This window comes from Zophobas morio, unplaced genomic scaffold, assembly GCF_036711695.1.
Source record: "Zophobas morio isolate AGI-343-1 ecotype UQ-CSIRO unplaced genomic scaffold, CSIRO_AGI_Zmor_V1 ptg000005l, whole genome shotgun sequence".
NCBI classification, from domain to species: domain Eukaryota; kingdom Metazoa; phylum Arthropoda; class Insecta; order Coleoptera; family Tenebrionidae; genus Zophobas; species Zophobas morio.
The window spans coordinates 18,003,724-18,023,256 of record NW_026972110.1 but is presented as its reverse complement, the minus strand read 5'-3'; the positions used below and the strand labels follow the sequence as shown (position 1 = coordinate 18,023,256).

The 19,533-nt window shown below is 32.0% G+C and overlaps 1 protein-coding gene across 10 annotated transcripts in view; it reads left to right on the top strand.

Annotated features, from left to right (window-relative positions):
* LOC135122908 (tensin-1) overlaps positions 1-19,533 on the top strand; it is a 395,140-nt gene that overhangs the window by 228,123 nt on the left and 147,484 nt on the right. For 2 of the 10 annotated variants that reach the window (XM_064047417.1, XM_064047413.1), the window contains exon 1: positions 10,051-10,238. The exons of 7 other annotated variants lie outside the window; for them this stretch is intronic. In XM_064047417.1, the coding sequence (XP_063903487.1) occupies positions 10,221-10,238 (18 nt within the window). In that variant the 5' untranslated portion in view covers positions 10,051-10,220. Of the gene's footprint in view, positions 1-10,049; positions 10,239-19,533 lie in introns of those variants that run through there. One more of the 10 variants, XM_064047406.1, reaches the window with a different exon arrangement.

The window sequence follows — 19,533 nt, the reverse complement described above, 5'->3', positions numbered from 1 at the left end:
GTCATTAATTTAGCACACGAAGGACTATTCTGCTTGGTTTGCGGCGATGTATATGTTTGAAGAAGTGTGAGATAAAGTTGTGGATAAGAGCAAAGTGGTAATTACCGGCGGAATAGCTTTGTTAGGGTCTTGCGAAGATGGTAGGTATGATATGAATTATATCGGTACCGAGCGTTTCCCGCTGCGACCTTCTCTTGAACGAGGCAGACAGCTTGGCATTGCCTTAGCGTGCAAAAACTGGAAGCTGCATCGTGTTATTACCTAATAAGTGCTTTAGGTAAACTAAGGATATTGACTTTAGTCGAAACGGCGTTTTCGCGTTGGGCTCGTCGGAATGATGTTGTGCAAACAAAGTTCGTTATCGAAATATGAGGGCTTTGCCTGATCTAAGACGTTCCGGTTGGCATCGATTTGAGGATGAATAAGTAAAGGGGAGGAAAGGCGGACGGAAATAGTCGAAAAAGCGGCTGAATACGGTATGAGTTTCAAGTTGAGGAGTTTTTCAGCATTAATTGTCGAGGTAGTAGTCGAGTCTGTAAGTATTTTTATTTCCGGAGCGTAAGCTCTAGAGTACGAAAAAAGTGCTGTCCGTCTGTCTGTCGTCTGTGTTAACTACTCGACCGATTGTTGTCAAATTTTTTACGTATATGTATTAGGAATATCATGTAGATGGTAAATCGCTAACCAAAATTTGGCTAATCATTAAAAAAAAAATGTAAGACATTCCTGCTGATTTTCACGCCAGATATCTAGATTTTTGGAAAAAAAATCAAAATTGTATAACAACATTTAACAATGTAATTTTGAAACTGCAAAACCGAATGCTCTGAAATCTTGCAAACGTTTTAAGGTAATCGGAATCATTGTAAATCGTTAATCAAAATTTATTCGTTCATCCCCTCCCAAAAAATTGACGACGTCATTTCAAAATTTTGCCGAATAAATCCTCTCTGAAATATGCTAAATATTATATTACATATTTTTAAAATATAGGGGATTAAAAAATATATATTGAATGAGGCAGTAACGACTCACTCCATTTTTCGAAAATTTGGAATATGTTCATGATGTCATCACAAAAACTCTTTAGACTCTCTTATAACTGTTAACATAAAAAAATAAAATTCGCAAAATCAAATCTTATAATTTTTGGAAAAATCTGGATCTACCTATTAACTTCAAAAAAATTTTTTGATATCACAATTTTTTGCTTTTTCAACTTCAATATGTAAAATTTTTCAATTTCTTGACTTCCAAATTTTTAGATTTTTGGTTTACTTAATGTTTCGAATTGCATTTTTTTTTTATCTTGCAATTTTTCGATTTTACAATTTTTCGTTTCCTCAGTTTTCAAGTTGTTGAGTTTTATTTCTAAATTTCTTAGTTTTACTTTTTTTTTCAGTTTTATGTTTCTTCAATTTTTCAGGTTGTAAGTTTATAGTTTTTCATATTCCGGATTTTTAATTTTTCAATTTTTGAATTTTACAATTTTTTACATTTTCTTCGACTTTATCATCTTTTGATTTCACAATTTTCCGGTTTTTCACTGTTTCAATTTTTAACTGTTCTTTTTTCCAGTTTTAATTGTTTCAATTTTTCAATTTCTTGACTTCCAAATTTTTCAATTTTTCGTTTCCTTAGTTTTTCGATTCGCAATTTTTAAATCATACAATTTTTAATTTTGTAATTTTTAGATATTACGATTTTTAATTTTTTTGATTTTTCAGTTTCTCATTTTAAATATATATTTGGATTTTTCAATTTTTCGTTTCCTCAATTTTCCCGCTTCTTTAATTTTCGTTTTCTCGATTCTATATCTCAATTTTTCGCTTTTTCATTTCTTTTATTTTTTCAATGTTTCTTTCGATTTTATAATTTTTCGTGTAATTAGTTTTTCAAATTTTCAATCTTTGATTTTTCAATTTTTGCAATTTCTAGATTTCTCAATTTACGATTTTCCGATTTCGCACTTTTTCGATTTTGAAGTTTCTCAGTTTTTTATCTTTCGATTTTTCAATTTTTCGTTTCTTCAGTTTTTCAAGTTCCTAATATAAAATTTTTAGATTTTCCAAAGTTTTCATTTTATACTTTTTCCTAATTTCATTTTTGGTTTTTCAATTTTACAAATGACGTAATTTTTCCATTTTTTTATTCGAAATGTTGATCGGAAAAAATTAAAAAATCGAAAAACGGAAAAAAATGAGAAAATGCGCAATCAAAAAATTGTAGAACTGTCAAAATTGTAATGTTGAAAAACTAACAAAAAACTGAAAAATCGAGAAATTCAAAAATTAAAAATCGAAAAATTAAAAAGGGAAAAATTGAAAAATCGAATTAATGAAAAGGTTTTATAGTCTAGTAATTGAAAAATGGAAAAATTCTGATACCGTAAAATTAAAAAGTGAAAAATTTTAAAAATTAAAGTTATTATTACCTACTTATTTAAAATAAAAACTAGAAAAATTGCAAATCAAAAATTGAAGAAACGAAAAATTGAAAAATCGAAAAGTCGGGAAACCGAAAAATTGAAAAATCCAAAAATGAAAGATTTCGTACTAAAAAATTATAAAATCAGAACACTGAAAAGCGGAAAAATTTAAAAAATAAAGAAAATAAAAAACCAAAACGCAAAACTGCAAATCGAAAAATTAGAGACATGAGAAATTGAAAAATCGAAAAATTGAAACATTCAAAACTTGGAATATCGAAACATAAGAACGTAAAATCAAAAATTATAGATTCGTCAAGTGAAAAAACTAACACTGAAAGATTGAAAAATAGAATTAATGAAAAAGTTTTAAAATCTAATAATTGAAAAATCGAAAAATCCTAAAATCATAAAACTGAAAAAGTGCAAAATTTTTTAAATTGAGAAACTAAACTGTGAAATCTAAAGTTGAAAAACCGACAAATTGAAAAGCGAAAAAAAATCCAAAAATTAAAAATTTTCACATTGAAAAAAAGAAAATTATAAAATCGGAACATTGAAAAGCCGAAAAATTGGAAACAAAGAAAACAAACCGAAACGTAAAATTGCAAATCGAAAAACCGACAAAATGAAAAGCTGAAAAATCGCAAAATTGAAAAGTTAAAAATTTAAATTCGTGAAATTGGAAAGCGAAAAATTGTTAAATTTAAAAATTGAAACATCCAAAAGTTGGTAAGCCAAAAAACTGAAAAATTTTAAAATGAAAACCCGAGAAATTGTAATCGAAGAATTGCAAATCGAAAAACGAAACGAAAAGTTGAAACAATAAAATACTAAAAATATATAAACTTGAAAATAAAAAAAAGTTTTGAATCGAAAAATTAGGCAGAAACAGCCATCGAATCGAAAAATTGTAAAATCAAAAAATTATAGAATCGTCAAAATTGTGAAGTCGAAAAACATTGAAAGATCAAAAATTTGAAAATCAAGAAATTCAAAAATTAAAAATCGAAAAATTAAAAAGGGAAAAAATTGAAGAATCGAATTAATGAATAAGTTTTAAAATCCAATAATTGAAAAATAGAAAACTTCTGAAATCGTAAGATTGAACAATTGAAACATTTTAAAAGTTGTAGCTATTATTACATATTTAGCATGAAAACTAGAAACATTGCAAATCAAAAATTGAAGAAACGAAAAACTGAAAAATCGAAAAACTGAAAAATCTAGAATTGAAATTCCTAAAAATTGAAAAATGTAAAAGTTGGAAAACCGAAAAAATAAAAAAATCCAAAAATTGAAAAATTTCGTATTGGAAAAAGAAAAATTATAAAATCAGAGCATTGAAAAACCGAAAAATTAAAAACGGAAAATCCGAGAAATGAGAAATTGAAAAATCCAAAAATTTAAATTTTAAACTTGGGAAATTGAAGAATTGCAAAATCTAAAACTTAAAACAATCAAAAGTTGGAAAATCGGAAACTGTAAAATGAAAACTCAAAGAGTTGTTTACCGTAAAATTGAAGAAAAAAAAATTTCAAATCGAAAAATAAAAAACGAAAAATTGAAACATTGAAAAACTAATCGGGAAACTTAAATATCGAGAAAAAGAAAGATTGCAAAGAAAAAACGAATTGAATCGAAAAATTGGACAATTAGAAAACTATAGAATCGTCCAAATTGTAAAGTCGAAAATTTGTAATACTGAAAGATGGAAAAATTGAAGAATTAAAGATCGAGAAATAAAAAATTAAAAATAAAAAAACTGAAAAATCGAATTAATGGAAAAGTTTGAACATTGAATAATTGAAAAATCTAAAAATTCTAAAATCGTAAAATTGAAAAAGTGAAAAATTTTGAAAATTATAATTACATATTATTAAATATTTTAAAATGAAAGCTAGAATAATTGCAAATCAAAAATTGAAGAAAGTAAAAATTGAAAAACCGTGAAGCTGAAAATCTAATGATGAAAAACCAAAAATTAAAAAATCTAAATGTTGAAAAACCGACAAATTGAAAAATCCAAAAATTAAAGAATTCACATTGAAAAAAAATTAGAAAATCAGAACACTGAAAAGCTGAAAAATTGAGAAATAAAGAAAATAAAAAATCGACACGAAAAGTTGCAAATCAAAAAACCGAAAAAATGAAAAATTGAAAAATAAAAAATTTAAACTCCTGAAATTAGAAAACGAAAAATGGCAAAATACAAAAATTGGAACATCCAAAAGTTGGAAAATTACAAACTGAAAAATTTTAAATTGAAAACTAGAAGAGTTAGATCATAAAATTTAAATCGAAAAATTGCAGAAATAAAAAATTAAATGATCGAAAATTGAAAATTTAAAAATTGAAACATACAAAGTTGGACAATAGAAACATTTAGACTTGAATACTCGGAAAATTGCAAATCTAAAAACTGAAGAAATAGAAAAATTTTAAAATTGGAGTCAAAAAAGCTGCGGGATTGTTATTTATTATATACAGCCTGTTATTGAAAGGTACGTACAAAATAAAATCGGCAATTGGTTTCGAAGTATGGGTGCCAAAAGTTAAAAAAAGTTCAGGTAAAAGTGTTCTCCTTTTAGAGATAAAAATTATTAAAATTTATGTCCAAATTCGTTGTACGCCGCTGATAAAAAGATTATCTTTGGTTTCTATAGCAACATTTAGTCTTGACAAAAGTTTTATTGTTACAGTTGCTAGGATTTACTAAAATAAATTAATTTTACCTATTTATCCTTCAGTAGCGTCTAAAAAGTTTGGATAAGGGTTAATTTTCCCCTTATAATTTTGATAACACAAAATAAGTTTTTCCGACTTCTTAGACTTCGCGAAGAACTGTCCATTTTGTTGTACGTACCTTTCAATAACACCCTGTATAATTACTAGAGACTACCAGAAAACATAAATCGCAAACAATTTTCTATAATTTTTTAACGAAGCGGGATTTTTTTGTACTGCATCTCAGAGGCGAAGGAAGTTTTCGAAATAACCATTTTTTTTTTTGTCTTTTAATGCATGCAAATTAAATTATAGACCAGATTTAGATAGTTAGCATAATCAAACTTACTTAAGACATTTTTTTAACAGGAAAAAAAATCATTTAGGCAACAGTGCTCAACCCTCGTCACCCTCTGAGACATTTTACATTGATTTCAGTGTTGTATTCGGGAAACTAGTTGACCGTCGGAAATTCGCTTGGCGAAATTTCGTAATATTGAAATCATCAACATACCTTCATACAATACATAACAAATTTAGTACAAAATAGGACAAATCCGGCCCTGTTTGGAATTTGACGACCGCCAAACTCACACGGAAGACCTGTAATTTATAGTTTTACAGATTATTAAAACTTAGGGTTATAAAAGTGTTTTAGTGTACAAATTAGTGTATTTATTGTAGGATATAAACCCTTTCGACCACTGTTTTAACTCGTTCTTGAACGAAACGGGAAAATATCAAGATCAGGCCTACGATAAAGACCGAGTTATTAATATAATCAGACTTTTTAAAATCGATATTATAGCACAGCTTTAAGCGTGTCTTTCAACGTAAAGCTTTAAATTCCCATTCTGTTGTTGAAAGGTGTTTGCCGCGTTGTTGCAGCTCGCAGGGCTGTGCTGAAATCGCGCGGTGACTGCGCTTTTACAGCCATTAAAGTTCAACCACACTCATTGTTCTAAAAATATTTGCTTTGTAAATATTGGCATAATTTACTCATAAAGAGCTAGCGTTGATTCAGACGTACAAAGAATCATAAAATCTCACGTATTTACCGCACGGCATGACCAAAAAGGGAAAATCGGTCCAACTGTAGTTCAACATTCTAACGTTGTTGACCATACCCATTCTGAAAAGTTGCAGAAACGGCAAAGCATTGTGCGGTATCATAATGATAGACATGTCTGAAGAGTCATCCGATGCCGTTGACTCTTTTCACGTAAAAAACGTCTAGCCAAGCATTATTATATTGTGATGATTTGCAAATTTCGACGATTTGTTGTCCCTATATCGGGGGTTAATACAGTTGTGACGTGTGGGTTATGGAAGACAAATTGGTGGTGGAAAGTTGAAGAGTCACGAAGGTTAAAACCCTCATAATTGGCTAACGCCACTTCGATTCGGAACCGTTTTAATTGGAGAATTCTGCCTTGCATTATTAAACGGTTATTATAATTCTAACAACGATTAAGCTTTTCATCAATTTCCTACACATTTTAAATTTAAGTAACTGTCTACTTCCTCCTATCGTAATTGTGTCAGGAAAAAAGCGCCTGATTAAAATTATTTTCACAGTGCCAGCTCTCCGTCTTATTTAGTTAATTAAGTTGCTATTAACCTAAAGTATATCTTGACTTTCCTCTTTAACGTAATTTATTCACGTCATTAAAATTGTATACGACTTGGAGTGTTTCCTTTATAGAACGTTTTAGGACGAACATTCGAAAAGCATTTGGAGAGATTTAATGTAATTCATTTTGAAATCATGTTGCTTTATTTGGCTGTCGGTCGAGTCGTCGTGAAAATCTTAATTTAAGTAGTTATATTTCGGAACAGTAATTTAATTACTTAATTTTTTTATGCCGCCTCTCCTGAAAGCAATATTTTTAAGTTCACTCATTCAAAGAAACGTGAGGAAACTTCACAATCTAACGAACGAATAGACTGAAGCACTTAAGTGTTCAACGAGATACTTGTGAAAATTTCAAATTAATCACAAGCGCCAGATGGTTTTAAATTTTATAAATAGCATACTCGTGTACGTGTGGTTTATGAGTCCGCCCTGAGGTTTTCCCCGAGGCATCCAAATTTTCGTAAAAAAATTGAAAAAGTAAAAGAGTTTTATATTCTTTTATAGTCACTCATATTTACTTTTTATAAAATAACACATCGCTGTACGTGTTGTTTATGAATCCGCCCTGAATTTTGTCACATTGACTTGACTTACAAAAATGTTTGTGCTATATTTCGTCACGAGTGTCACTTAGCTTTGGATGTATGAATTTTTGCGCGCTTTGACGAACTTGAACTCTGCTCGAGTGGGTTCGAATCCCATCCTCGTCAACATTTTTTTCCTAACTCATTTAATTTGTCTGAAAGTTTGACTTCTGGTGCGAGGGAAGTTCTATCTAAATTCAAGATCAACAATTTTTCATATACATAAAGAAAATGCGTGCTAAATCTCAAAAGTAATTTAAATGTAAATTTGGTAATAATAAAAATAACAAAAAATTAATTTAAATGAAGGCATTTTTTTTATTGCTTCGGTTTGCGGTTCACGTATTTCGTCATAATCCAGGCAAAAATTATTCACTGTTAAAAGTACATATTTATTTAGACCATAAATGATGCGGGGCTTTTGTCTTTTATTGTAAATTTTGTTATTTTTTGCTTTTCCTCAAAAAATGATTTAACCAACCAAAATTATTTATGTATACATTTTTAATGTTTCATGTCAATTAATCAGTGGTACGTAAATGACCATTTGTTGTGACGAAACGTGCATTATAGATTTTGTTTTTGCTTGTCCTGTTTAGTTTTAAAATCAAATTATTCAAGAAGTTGACAAAATTTCTTATCTTAAAAATTCATTTCGTACATTTGGCCCATTTACTACTATTTTTTCGACATTACAATCCTAAAATCAAAAAGTCACATGTTGGTTTTTTTTTAATTGTAATATTAATTTGATATTTAACTAAATCATAAGATGGATAATCGGTATTTTCGTACACGTTCAACTAACTGTATAAACTATAAGTGAAGCGAAAATGATGTATGTTTTTATTTAAAAATAATTGATGACGTCACAGTGTCGCTGTAGTTTTTGCATTTTTTTTTTCGATTTTTCAATATCTCGACTTCCAAATTTTTCAAGTTTTGGCTCTTCAATTACACAATTTTTCACTTTTCGATTCTTCAGTGCCTTAATTTTTAATTTTTGGATTTTTCAGGTTTTCGTTTCCTCAATTTTTCAAGTGCTTATTATTTTTCATTTTCCCGCTTTTTTAAATTTTATTTTCTTGATTTTATATCATATTTTTTAATTTTCAATTCCTCGATTTTCCAGTTTTTAAATGTTTGCAATTTTTGGATTCCAATTTACGATTTTCCAATTTTTTAATTTTCAATCGTATAAATGAGTCGACACCTTATTTTTTGTGTGTGTGTATTACATCCAACTCTTTTTTAATGGCGTTCTCTTTCAACAAGGGCACGTATGTCAATTTTGATATGTGCAGTATCATATTAACAATAAAACACTGGCGTGTACCTTACTACCGAATCATCTTGCAAGAACTCCGCTTATACCTAATATGTATAAAAGGTTTGCTCTACAATTTCGATTTTTTTTTTTGAAAATTCTGACGCCTCGAGGAAAATGTCAAGGTGGATTCATAAACAGCAAGTACATGAGTATATGATTCACTACGAATATTTTAAATGGGATGTCATCACCTTGTTGATAGAGATGATTAGGCAAATTTTGGTTAGGGTTTTACCATCTACATGAGACCCCGAACATACACACATTTGACAACAATCCGGTAGTTTCCGACCACTTTTTTAGGTTACTTTCAGGAAATAAAATTTGTAAAAGTAATGTTAAAACTGCCCGAACTTTTGTTTATTGCAAAGTTACAAGTCCAAAATTTTTAAAATTTATCAAGCCAAGTTTATAATGTAGCCTTCTAGATCTATGTATTTAGTTGAAATGTTTAAAATTTAGTTACGATTTTGCACGAATTTCAACAACTTTTTTGTCAAACAGATCTTGTGGATTTAATTTCATTGCCATTTTGTTGTGAAAAGTTCACAAGAACGTAAGGATAGCTCCAGAACCAATTGTGATGTTTGAATTTAAAATATGTTATAATTATCTAATTTACCAGTTAATAAATGCTGCCCTTTTACAACAACGCTGATACACAACCCACAACGAATAATTCGTAGCGCTAACTTCACGAAGCGGCAAAATGTTTGTTTATTTAATAAGACCTAGAGAATGTGTACGCGGAACGTACATACGTCTACACACTGCAAACACTATGTTTATGAAAGCATTGTTTCTTATTCATTATAAATAAATTTGACTAATTTCTAAATGATCTAAAAAATTTTGAAAGTAACTTAAAAAATATTACGTGCACTTATTGATGTAATTCTAAACATAAATAACCGAGTCAAAGTTTAACACTATCTGGCATCTGATCAAACTTATCTAACGAATGTTTGTCGTAATTGAAATACGGAAAATTCCAGGCCACTTGTCGATGTAGATACGTATTGTATAATTTTCTATAATAAGCCACGGTCACTACTCACTACTATATTGAAAACGCGGTAATTATTATTCATCCCATAAATCTTATCACTTTTTTAGCTTCTACTATATCTAATCAGTGCAAATATTTGTCAAAAAAATTAGATGTATCTCTCCGTTGACATTGCTCTTGGCATACCTTGATATACACGAAAACTCTCCTCATGGTCTTATAATTCCGGCGCACAAAGCCGCTATACACATACTCGAATCATAATAAAGATGGAGATTAACGATAAGCAATATGGAACATGATAACAGTTTCTCCTCCGACCTGCGATATTGTACCACCCAGAGTTGGCACACAGCTTTCGTTGGTTTGACTAGTCGTATCGTGAACCTGTTGTGGCCTCGTGGTTTATTGGTGGATGAAGACTTGTGTTTTGTGTCTTTACTGAAAAGTGAACCCCGACAGATTGAACCCATGACAGTGTTTAATGGTTGTGCTGTGCAGTGACAATGGATAACAAAATTGGCGTAAGCATCCCATTCGCTCTTTTCCCGCTTTTAGCGCTTTCTGCGTCAGCAGTTGTCCGAACCCTGGCGAAATAAGAGCCCGAGCGTCACATCTTTATTTAGACAAAACTGGTCTATGGAACGGGTTTTGGACAATTGACTCGCTTTGACGGATTAATTGAGGATGTAATCAAAAGGAGTCCATGGGCCGGTGTGCAAATTGCCTCTAATGACGTGATTCATTAGGCTCTTTCATCTTTTGGCAGCATCACGATCACGACAAGACAATAAACGTGACCGTCCGGATTGAGCAAACGGACGTACGATTTTTCTTAAGGACGTTGAGAAATGCCGGCCGAGAATTCCGCAAATACAATCCTAGTGTTGCAAAGAAAAGAGCATAAATGCTCTTCGGTCACGCCGCACTCCCAAGGCTAACCTGGCTATTAATTTTGGTTAATCTGGAGATCGTCCAGTTGCGCGAAGGAATGTTCTTCTCTTTAGTTCACGGTTATGATCGTGTGCTCGATAAGAGTCGTTAGTTTGGACTCGCGAATTTATTTCGCTTTCAGTCTTCGTGTTGTTGGTGCGGATTACGTAACGTGGAGCTTTGTCGGTGGCATCGGATAGCTTTCTTGGAAGTTAGCAGGAAGCGTGAAAGTGAAGCCAGTTTGTTCCTGAAATATGTAGGTTAGAGGTTAACTGTTTTCGTGGCATGGGGTTGTTAACCTTGAAGATAATTCGCGAAATTGTAGTTTACTATTATGGCGAGGATTTTTTGCTCGCGCCAGATCGTGGATCTGATACGGTGATCAGATAAAGAGGAAAATATCTACTTCGTCATTCCGTTTTGTGATACCAATTAAAAATTAAATTGATGAGAGTCGCTTGCTTTGTCCTCAGTGTCAAGACGAATCTTCGAATGCGTTAAAAATCGTCGCTCTCATGCAAATCCGTCATTTTTTTTCCTCGTTTTGTTTTCAACGAGACTTCCTTATTCCCTTATTGCGATAGCTATTGACATTGAACCTTGCAAACAAGACTCTTACTTATGCTTTCCCTTATCATTTCCTTATACAAATAGCTGCATTTGGCCCTAAGGCAATTGAAGTTGTGTCAGTGTGCAGCAGCTGCACGCATTTTTTTCCTTGATTAGAATTGTTGAATACCAACAACGTAAAATTTTTTTGCTCAATTAATTCACACAGGTGTCCGTCAATCTCAAAAAAATATGCAAAGAATAAAAATCGCACTGTCCTTAAAGTTATTACAAACGCCTCATTTTTCGTATCCAATTTTCGTGTCATTTACGCGCATCTAGGTACATACAAATGAAACAAACATTTGTGTTCGAATTGTATGTTATCACAAATCTTTTCCGGTTGCATAAACCCTACTAATTGCATGCTATCAATCATGCACCTACAATCAGCCATAACAGGGAAACTGCTATGATAAATCAAGCAATAAGTTAAACTGATGGGTGATCCCATTAGTGATAATGGTGGATATTGATCAACATTTTCGATGAGAGAGGTGGGTTCAACACGCGCTAATGACATTCAAGATTTACATACTGAACGACGAAAGGCGTACACTATTGTCAACACGTCTGTGAATCTAGCACAAAAAAAAATGAAGAAATAATAACTTAAGTACTAACTAGACTCTCGTTAGCAGAAGATTATATCGTAATTTGCAAAATGGAAAAAACAATAATGAGCGCTGAAAGCAACACGAATGAGAGAATTTTCTCATTTATGTGAAAGCATCATTAATGACTTGAACGAAAACTTTTTCGACGTCGGCAGCGTTTAACATATGTGTTTATGTCAAACTGCATTGTTAAATTTTTTCATTAGTATGTAGCACCATTCTACGTTGGAAATTTTTTTAATCGCATGGTACTACTTTGTGTAGTCTATACAATAAAATAAGTTCTTAGTTAAAAAAAAAACTATATAGTAATTAAAAATTTAAAAAACCCTCGGAACTACTAAATAACGACTAACGAGTATATACATACAACCGAAGTACTTATTAAACAACCTTGAAAAGTATATTAATGTCTAAAATTAGCATGTATGACTAATACCTTACAATGTTTTATTAGCAACGATTATCTTACGTTTGATAACGCAGATATTTTACACCTTTTTATTAACAACAATTATCTTAACGTTGATAACACAAATATCTTACACTTATTAGCAATAATCGGCTTACGGTGGAGGATACTGACGTCTGGAAACTGGGTTAATATTTAATCTGCACTTTGTACTAAATAAGTCGAGTTGACGTTGCTAGATCCTTGAAAAATGTGTACACAGTGCTAGACGTTATGGTACCATATATATAAGATCGCTCTCAGAATAAAACTAGAAAGCGAGTTGAACATGGAAATAAACACGACACGTTCGGACATTTCTGTCACATAAACGTGGAAATATTTAACACATACGTGGCATTAACGAGTGCAATCTTTGATTATAGGACGAGCACTGAGTGTTGATGGCCAGTATATTCATAACTTCTGATCATGACAGTTGCAAAAGACTGGAAATTATTGCCTTTGAACTTATCACTTGTCTTTTGGTTCCACGATTTTTTTTCCGTTAGTGCACTTTTATATGCTTTAACATTCTTATATTTTAATTCAATTTTCATTTTATGATTCTTTACGACTTCAAACCAGTTCTTATTTTGCGTATTAACATTACACTATCGCAATTAATCTAGCAATAAGTAAGTCAGTCAAATTGAAGCAGTGACATTTTTAAACTCAAAATAGAACAAAACCGTCAAGAACAGTTTTTGATGACGATGACTCAGCTATAAACCGCCAAATAAACTAACAAGCAAAGTCCAGAAGACGAAGAGAACCCCATTGGAGATGATTTAGACCACCTGGAATGATAGAGCGCCATGAATCATCAGCCCAAAACGAGCATTAAACTTTTGCAGATTACATCCAAATATTTTATCTGTTACAAGAAATATTTTAAGTCTTGAATTTCAAGATTTTCCCATAAACGTCTTCGAAAATGACTTTCATGAGCATTCGCTACTCTTTTTTTGATTACTTTTTTTATACTACAACCTCGTTATATAGAGAATCATCAGTTTGCAACTAATATGGTTACGAACGGCTAAAATAGTGTTCAGTACAGCAAGACCCGATATTCTGCTTACTTACAGAACCTAATTTTAGATGATCTGAAAGCCATGTTCTCCAACAATAACAATACCACAGTGGCAACAGTTTTATTACATTATTGCTGATCATAAAAATTCTTTATAATTTTTTTTGATCGAGGCAAATTTTTGAGTTGGCAATTCAGAATTATTGGCAGCAATATTAGCATGTTGTAAACATGCGAAGATGGCAGACTGAATTGGTGCCCTAAATTTCAATTTTACATCAAACCCACAAAATAAATCACAAACATTAATAGTCACTCGATGTCTATGATGAAAGCAACTACAAGTAATTCAAATTTGAAAAAATAGGTCTCCCGTTTCCGTCTCTCTTCGAGCTACAGGACCAATTGTCAAATTTTATGTATAGATATGTCAGGAATATCGGTGGATGATTTTTTTCCCTATAGTAAATGCCATTTAGATTTTATAACGCTCCTAGATATTTTGGTTTATGAATCCGCCTTGATTTTTTACCCTACGCATCCAGATTTTCGCTAAAAATATCCAAATTGCATCATCATATTTTCCACTAAGTTACCACACTGACGTCTGGTAAAAGTATAAACACAGCAAAATATAAACCCCGCCCACCCACCCTATCTCAATTGTGATGATTTTTTATTCTTAGAAACTTAAAACATGTTTAAAATGGTAAATTCCGTTCCTTTAGCTTTCGACGATCTAAAAACAAATCATCACAATTGAGATAGGGCGGGTGGGCGGGGTTTATAGTTTGCCTTTTTTCTTAATGCACGTAGTCATCTTGTTACAACAAGAAACTTAAAACATGTTTAAAATGGTATAGGGAAACATGGATTCTGGAATTACGCTCCGCCCCTCGCTCTGACAACGAATGAAAAATTCGTCACGACTGAGATCGAGACGAATGGGTGGGACTTGTCTTCTGGTTTTCTTTTTTAATTAATACATTTAGATTTCTTTGTATAACACGATTAGTTAAGAACATATTTCACATGATAATTTATCATAGAAAAATAAGTATTTTATAATTAAGCTCCGCCTCTCGGTTTACGGCGAATAAAAAAATCATCAGAATTGAGACCGGGCGGGTGGGCGGGGTTTATATTTTGCCATTGTTTTCTTAATATACATAGCCATCTTTTCACAACAAGAAGGTTTAAATGGTACATTTTTGCAAGGAAATATGGAATTTGCATCTATGGGAAGGAACCTAATTGCAAAATCGATATTACTTAATACAAATTTTCCGTTTTAAACATGTTTTAAGTTTCTTTTGAAAATAAGTCTACACATATTAAAACAACAAAACAAAATGTAAACCCGCCCACCCGCCCAATATGAATTGTGATGAATTGTTTTATTCGCCGTGAACCAAGGTGTCAAAGCTTAACTTTAAAATACTGATTTCTTTACAAGACATTAAAACAGGTTTTTGAGTCTCGTATTGTTCAAAGAATACAATGTACATTAAGAAAAAAAAGCAAAATATAAACCACACTGACGTCTGGTAACTCCGTGGCTGAATTTTTACTTCCCGAGCGTAAGCTATGAAGGTGTAATAATCGAGTCCATCGGCCGAATTGCCACTTTCATATTTTCTCGACATGTCATAACCTCTAGAGTACGAAAAAAGTGGTCTCCCGTTTCCGTCTGTCTGTCTGTCTGGTGTCTGTATTCATTTATATTAGACAAGTAATACCGGAAACTACTGGACCGATTGTTGTATATTAGAGACACCATGTATATGGTTAAACGCTAACTAAAAGTTGGGCAATTATCCCCACTACCAATGGGATGACGTCATCTCCAAACTTTATAATAACAAGTTTTTTGAAATTTGATAAAATAAGATACTCCTGTACCTACTTGTGATATGTGAATCAGTGGCTAATTTCAACCCTAGGTATCCAGAATTTTTGGAAAAAATTTAAAACTGCATAATAATAATTTGTAATATAACTTTGAAACTGCAAAATCAAATGCCCTAAAATCTTGTAAATGTTTTAAGGTTATTATTATCAGTAAAAATTAATGAGAATCGAAAACGGCTCATTATTTTATACGTATTTAAAAAAATGAGCTTTTGAAAAGTTGCCTAAAAATGCACAGAAAATTTTGAGACATGGTTTTGGACGTCCTGATTCGGAGAACATGGGGTTTTTAAGGTCCCGGTTCAAGATTTTAGAAATATTGGGTTTGAAATTGAGATTTTTTAAGAGTTCTGAAAATTGTTATTTTGAAAAAAGGTAGAAATTTTCGAAGAAATGAAGCCAAAAGTAACCTCTGGTAATTTTTGAAAGAGTTCGAGACTTTCTGGTAGCTTCATATTTCATATTTTCATATTGAAAAGTAGAGCTTTTAGAAAAAATGACTAAAAACCCATTCAAAATTCCTGGAAATGGTCTCGAAGGGCTGATTAGAAAAACATTACTTGGTCCCGGGCTATGCGTTTCGAAGTATTTTTGAAAATTAAATTAGTTTAGAATCTCAAATTTTCGAAATTAAATGGTAGAAATTTTCGAAGAAATGAATCCGAAAATAACTTTTGGATATACACATATAGATCAACAAAAAAATCTCTATCGTTAATTTTCGAAAATAATCGAGAAACGGCCACTAGTTATTTCATTCGGGGATATATTGAAAATTTGAGCTTTTGAAAAGTTGCCTAAAAAAAAGTTTAAAATTCAGATAATTTTCTAGAAGCGTCAAAAGAGTTTATTGTTTTATGGGCGGTCTGAAAATTGAGCTTTAAAAAATTCGGTACGTATTAACTGGAAAAACATGGTATGTTGATGGCTTTCGAAACAGGAATTTTCGAAGAAATGACACCAAAAATGGTGTATTCAAAAAATGGCCAAAAATTTCAAACGTAAAATTGAGTTGTTGGAAACGTGTAAAAATCCACAAAAATTTCTCAAAAACTGTTCTCGACGTGTTGAGTCAAGAAACTTGACATTTTGGATGTCATGGACCAAGATTTTTGAAATATTAAGTTTGAAAGTCAAATTTTAAAACATGCCGCAATTAAAACTCCACAGCCTTATTACCTATGTCTTGAAAATGGATAGAGATGTTGAAATTCTGTAAACCACATTGTTTTTAGCTTTAAAGGGAAAGATGTAATTTATTCCATTGCAAATATAATGAATATATGGTGTGGGCGTCGCAATGCAAGCCTGTATTATTTCAAATTGGAACGTATTGTTACGATGATCGGTGAATAAAAGTCGGCGTGGGTAAAACTCAACAAAGTATTTCCTACTAACTCGAATTTACACGACTATTACAGTGATTATGTACAAAGTAATTCCGGCGCAACTTGGCTCGATTCTCTTGACTTAACTGGCTGAATAATTATAATCGTTCCTCTCGATGGTTCGAGAACGCCGCTTCGAGGGTTTTCTGGGTTGGCCATCGCGACTTGCGCTGCCAGGCTTTTCCTCAGCGAACACCGCGCCGCCCGGCCGATGAGTCATCGCCGTCGTATATACCAAAACAAACACATACATACATGCTAGAAGACTCATGGGCGGCGTATGGGCTTCTTTCGTAACAGTCTATATGTTTTAATTTTTATAAATTTTATTGTTTTTGTCATCTGAAAAAGGAAAGAATATCTAAGTAGATAATGTTTGATTTCATATTGAAGCAGTTCGGATTTTGAGGTTAGGGTTCAGCTTTTGACCAGTTATTCCTTTTTAACTTGTTTATTCTTGGTGGCACCCACAGAATCTAAAAAAGATTAACTAGTAGGTAGATGAACCCTAACCTCAAAATATCAGGGTGTCGTATATTATTGTCCCTGCAATTAGTCTACCAAAAGCCGTTAAAAATAATATACGTTGCAAATTAAAAAAAAACATTGGTTTTATATTCAGAACGTTCTGCTCTATTGTAGCGTAATTAATAATTTTAATCACTTGCTTTGTTTTGGGTAGAGAGACAACTTACTACGTGCTTAATCGTCGCATTCTTTCGATATATACACATCATAAACAATCGAAGTTAAGTATATACTGATTTCTTCCCGTTGGTTAAATTCAATTACCTGTATTTTAATTCATAGGGGTTGCACAAAAATTCGCAAAATTATTATATTGATTTTTCCAAGAAACTGCAATTGTTCGAATGTACCTCAGAGGCAATGGAAGTTCTGTTCAGATAACTTTAGACCATTTTTTAAGTTTTCATTAAGTATACAACAAAATATCTCATATTGCGGTTCTGATACTTCCGGAGGAGTGCAGACGAGTCATTAGAATCATTGCTCACATTTTGTTGCACTTATCATTAAATAAAATGTAAATAAAGAACTATTTAAACACTGCATAAATTGATATTTGTTTTCAAATTTATATTTGGCTTGACTTTCCGGTAATAAATTAAGATTTGCAAAACCGGCTTCTGTTGTAACGTGCAAGGAAGAGCAGTAAAAATTAATGAAATTACTTTCACCCACATGTAAACAAATCAATTAATTTTACAGCTGTAGAAAAAATTGAGTCTGCATATTAAGCTTAAAGTGTTTTTATCGCTTCTAAAACATTACCGTTAAATTTCTTCCTCAAGCAAGGAAATACCCAGATTAAATAAAAGCAGCTGTTATAAGATTTTAAGTCACTTGGACCAGTCCTTTATTATCAGTAATATGTAATCGTATTTCCAAAAAAGTCAAGAACCATAAACCAAACCGATTTCTTTGCTCAGCCGTCTTCAGAAATTTATTTGTGAACGACTGGTTTTCCTAATTTTGTAAACAATAAAATTGATATTTAATAAAAAACAATGTGAATAAAAACAGAAATCTGAAATATTTTGACTCCGACACTGACTCCACGTTCATGTCCTCATTACAGGAAATTGTCTGAAATGTCCCCATTACTTTTTTATGGCCGCATTATTTCCAAATCAGCTTTTTATAAGCTTAGGTAACATTTCAGTATCCATTTTTGTCGAAGGTTAATAAAAGATTAGTTTGTCATAAACACGTAAAACCACACAAAAACTCTCCTTACGTCACTGTGTCAAATTCGGATTAAATTAAATGTCCGGTAACACGAACCCACGACTAATATAGTTATAAGTCATTATCACCTCTTCGGAAGCAATAAAGTTACTTAATATTGGTAACTTTTCGGTATTTTGTCATCTTGCACTTGTCCTTTGTGATATAAATAAATACTAGTTGCTTCAAGGTGTCGGAATAGAACAACGGAAGTATAGTTAGTACACGATGTTAAGAAATTTTCTCCAATTAAATCTCGGAGATTCATGCGATTCGGTCTAAATTTAGAAGAGCATGTGTTTCTTTATTCTTCACTACCTGCTGTTTATGTTTTATTCGAACCTGTAAGAACTCATCTCGTAATTTTTCTAATTAGAATCACCGTCCCCTCTAAAAATAGCGTCGAAAGCTCTCACCTTCCAGTTAAATCAAACCAAACAATACTGCACGCAGATGTATGTCCAATCGGCTTTATTATTGTAAATTCCCGATTTATACCGGAGCTGTAAATCTCGTATTACGGTTGCAGTTCCAGCGGCAGCGACAATGGAAGTCTGTGTAAAAATGAGGAATTACCAGATGAGTAGGGTTTATTTTAGTTGGTGTTATGTCGAGCACGTGCGGAACTCAGTGTAGTAATGTATCCTGTATTTATTCTTCTGCAGTAGTTTTTTATCTCCATCAACGTCTCTATTTGGATTATCCTGCGTGGACTTAAACTTATCAGTTTGTATTCCAAGAATTAACGTCACATATCTTACCACAATAAAACACTCCTCACTCCCTTCTTTTAGATCAAATTCCGTCCGCAAGCAGCGTATTTCTCAACTCTTTTATTGTGTTACGGCGGCCTTAATTCATCGATGAGGATTTATTAATTCACTTTATCGCTCTCCCAGGCCGAATCGAGACCATTTAATTGATATCTAATCATAGATCAGCATTATTAAGGCATTCCGTTAATCGCATTTAAATAACGCCGCCCACCGAACGAATTCTTTCCTCTCTAGACGCATTTCGTACTCACGTTCCAGACCTACGCCTCTCATAAAAATTAAATCTCTAGTTCCTGCTCGCGTACACTCCGCAGGAAAACTAATCAATTGACGAAGGTCGCAGGATAAT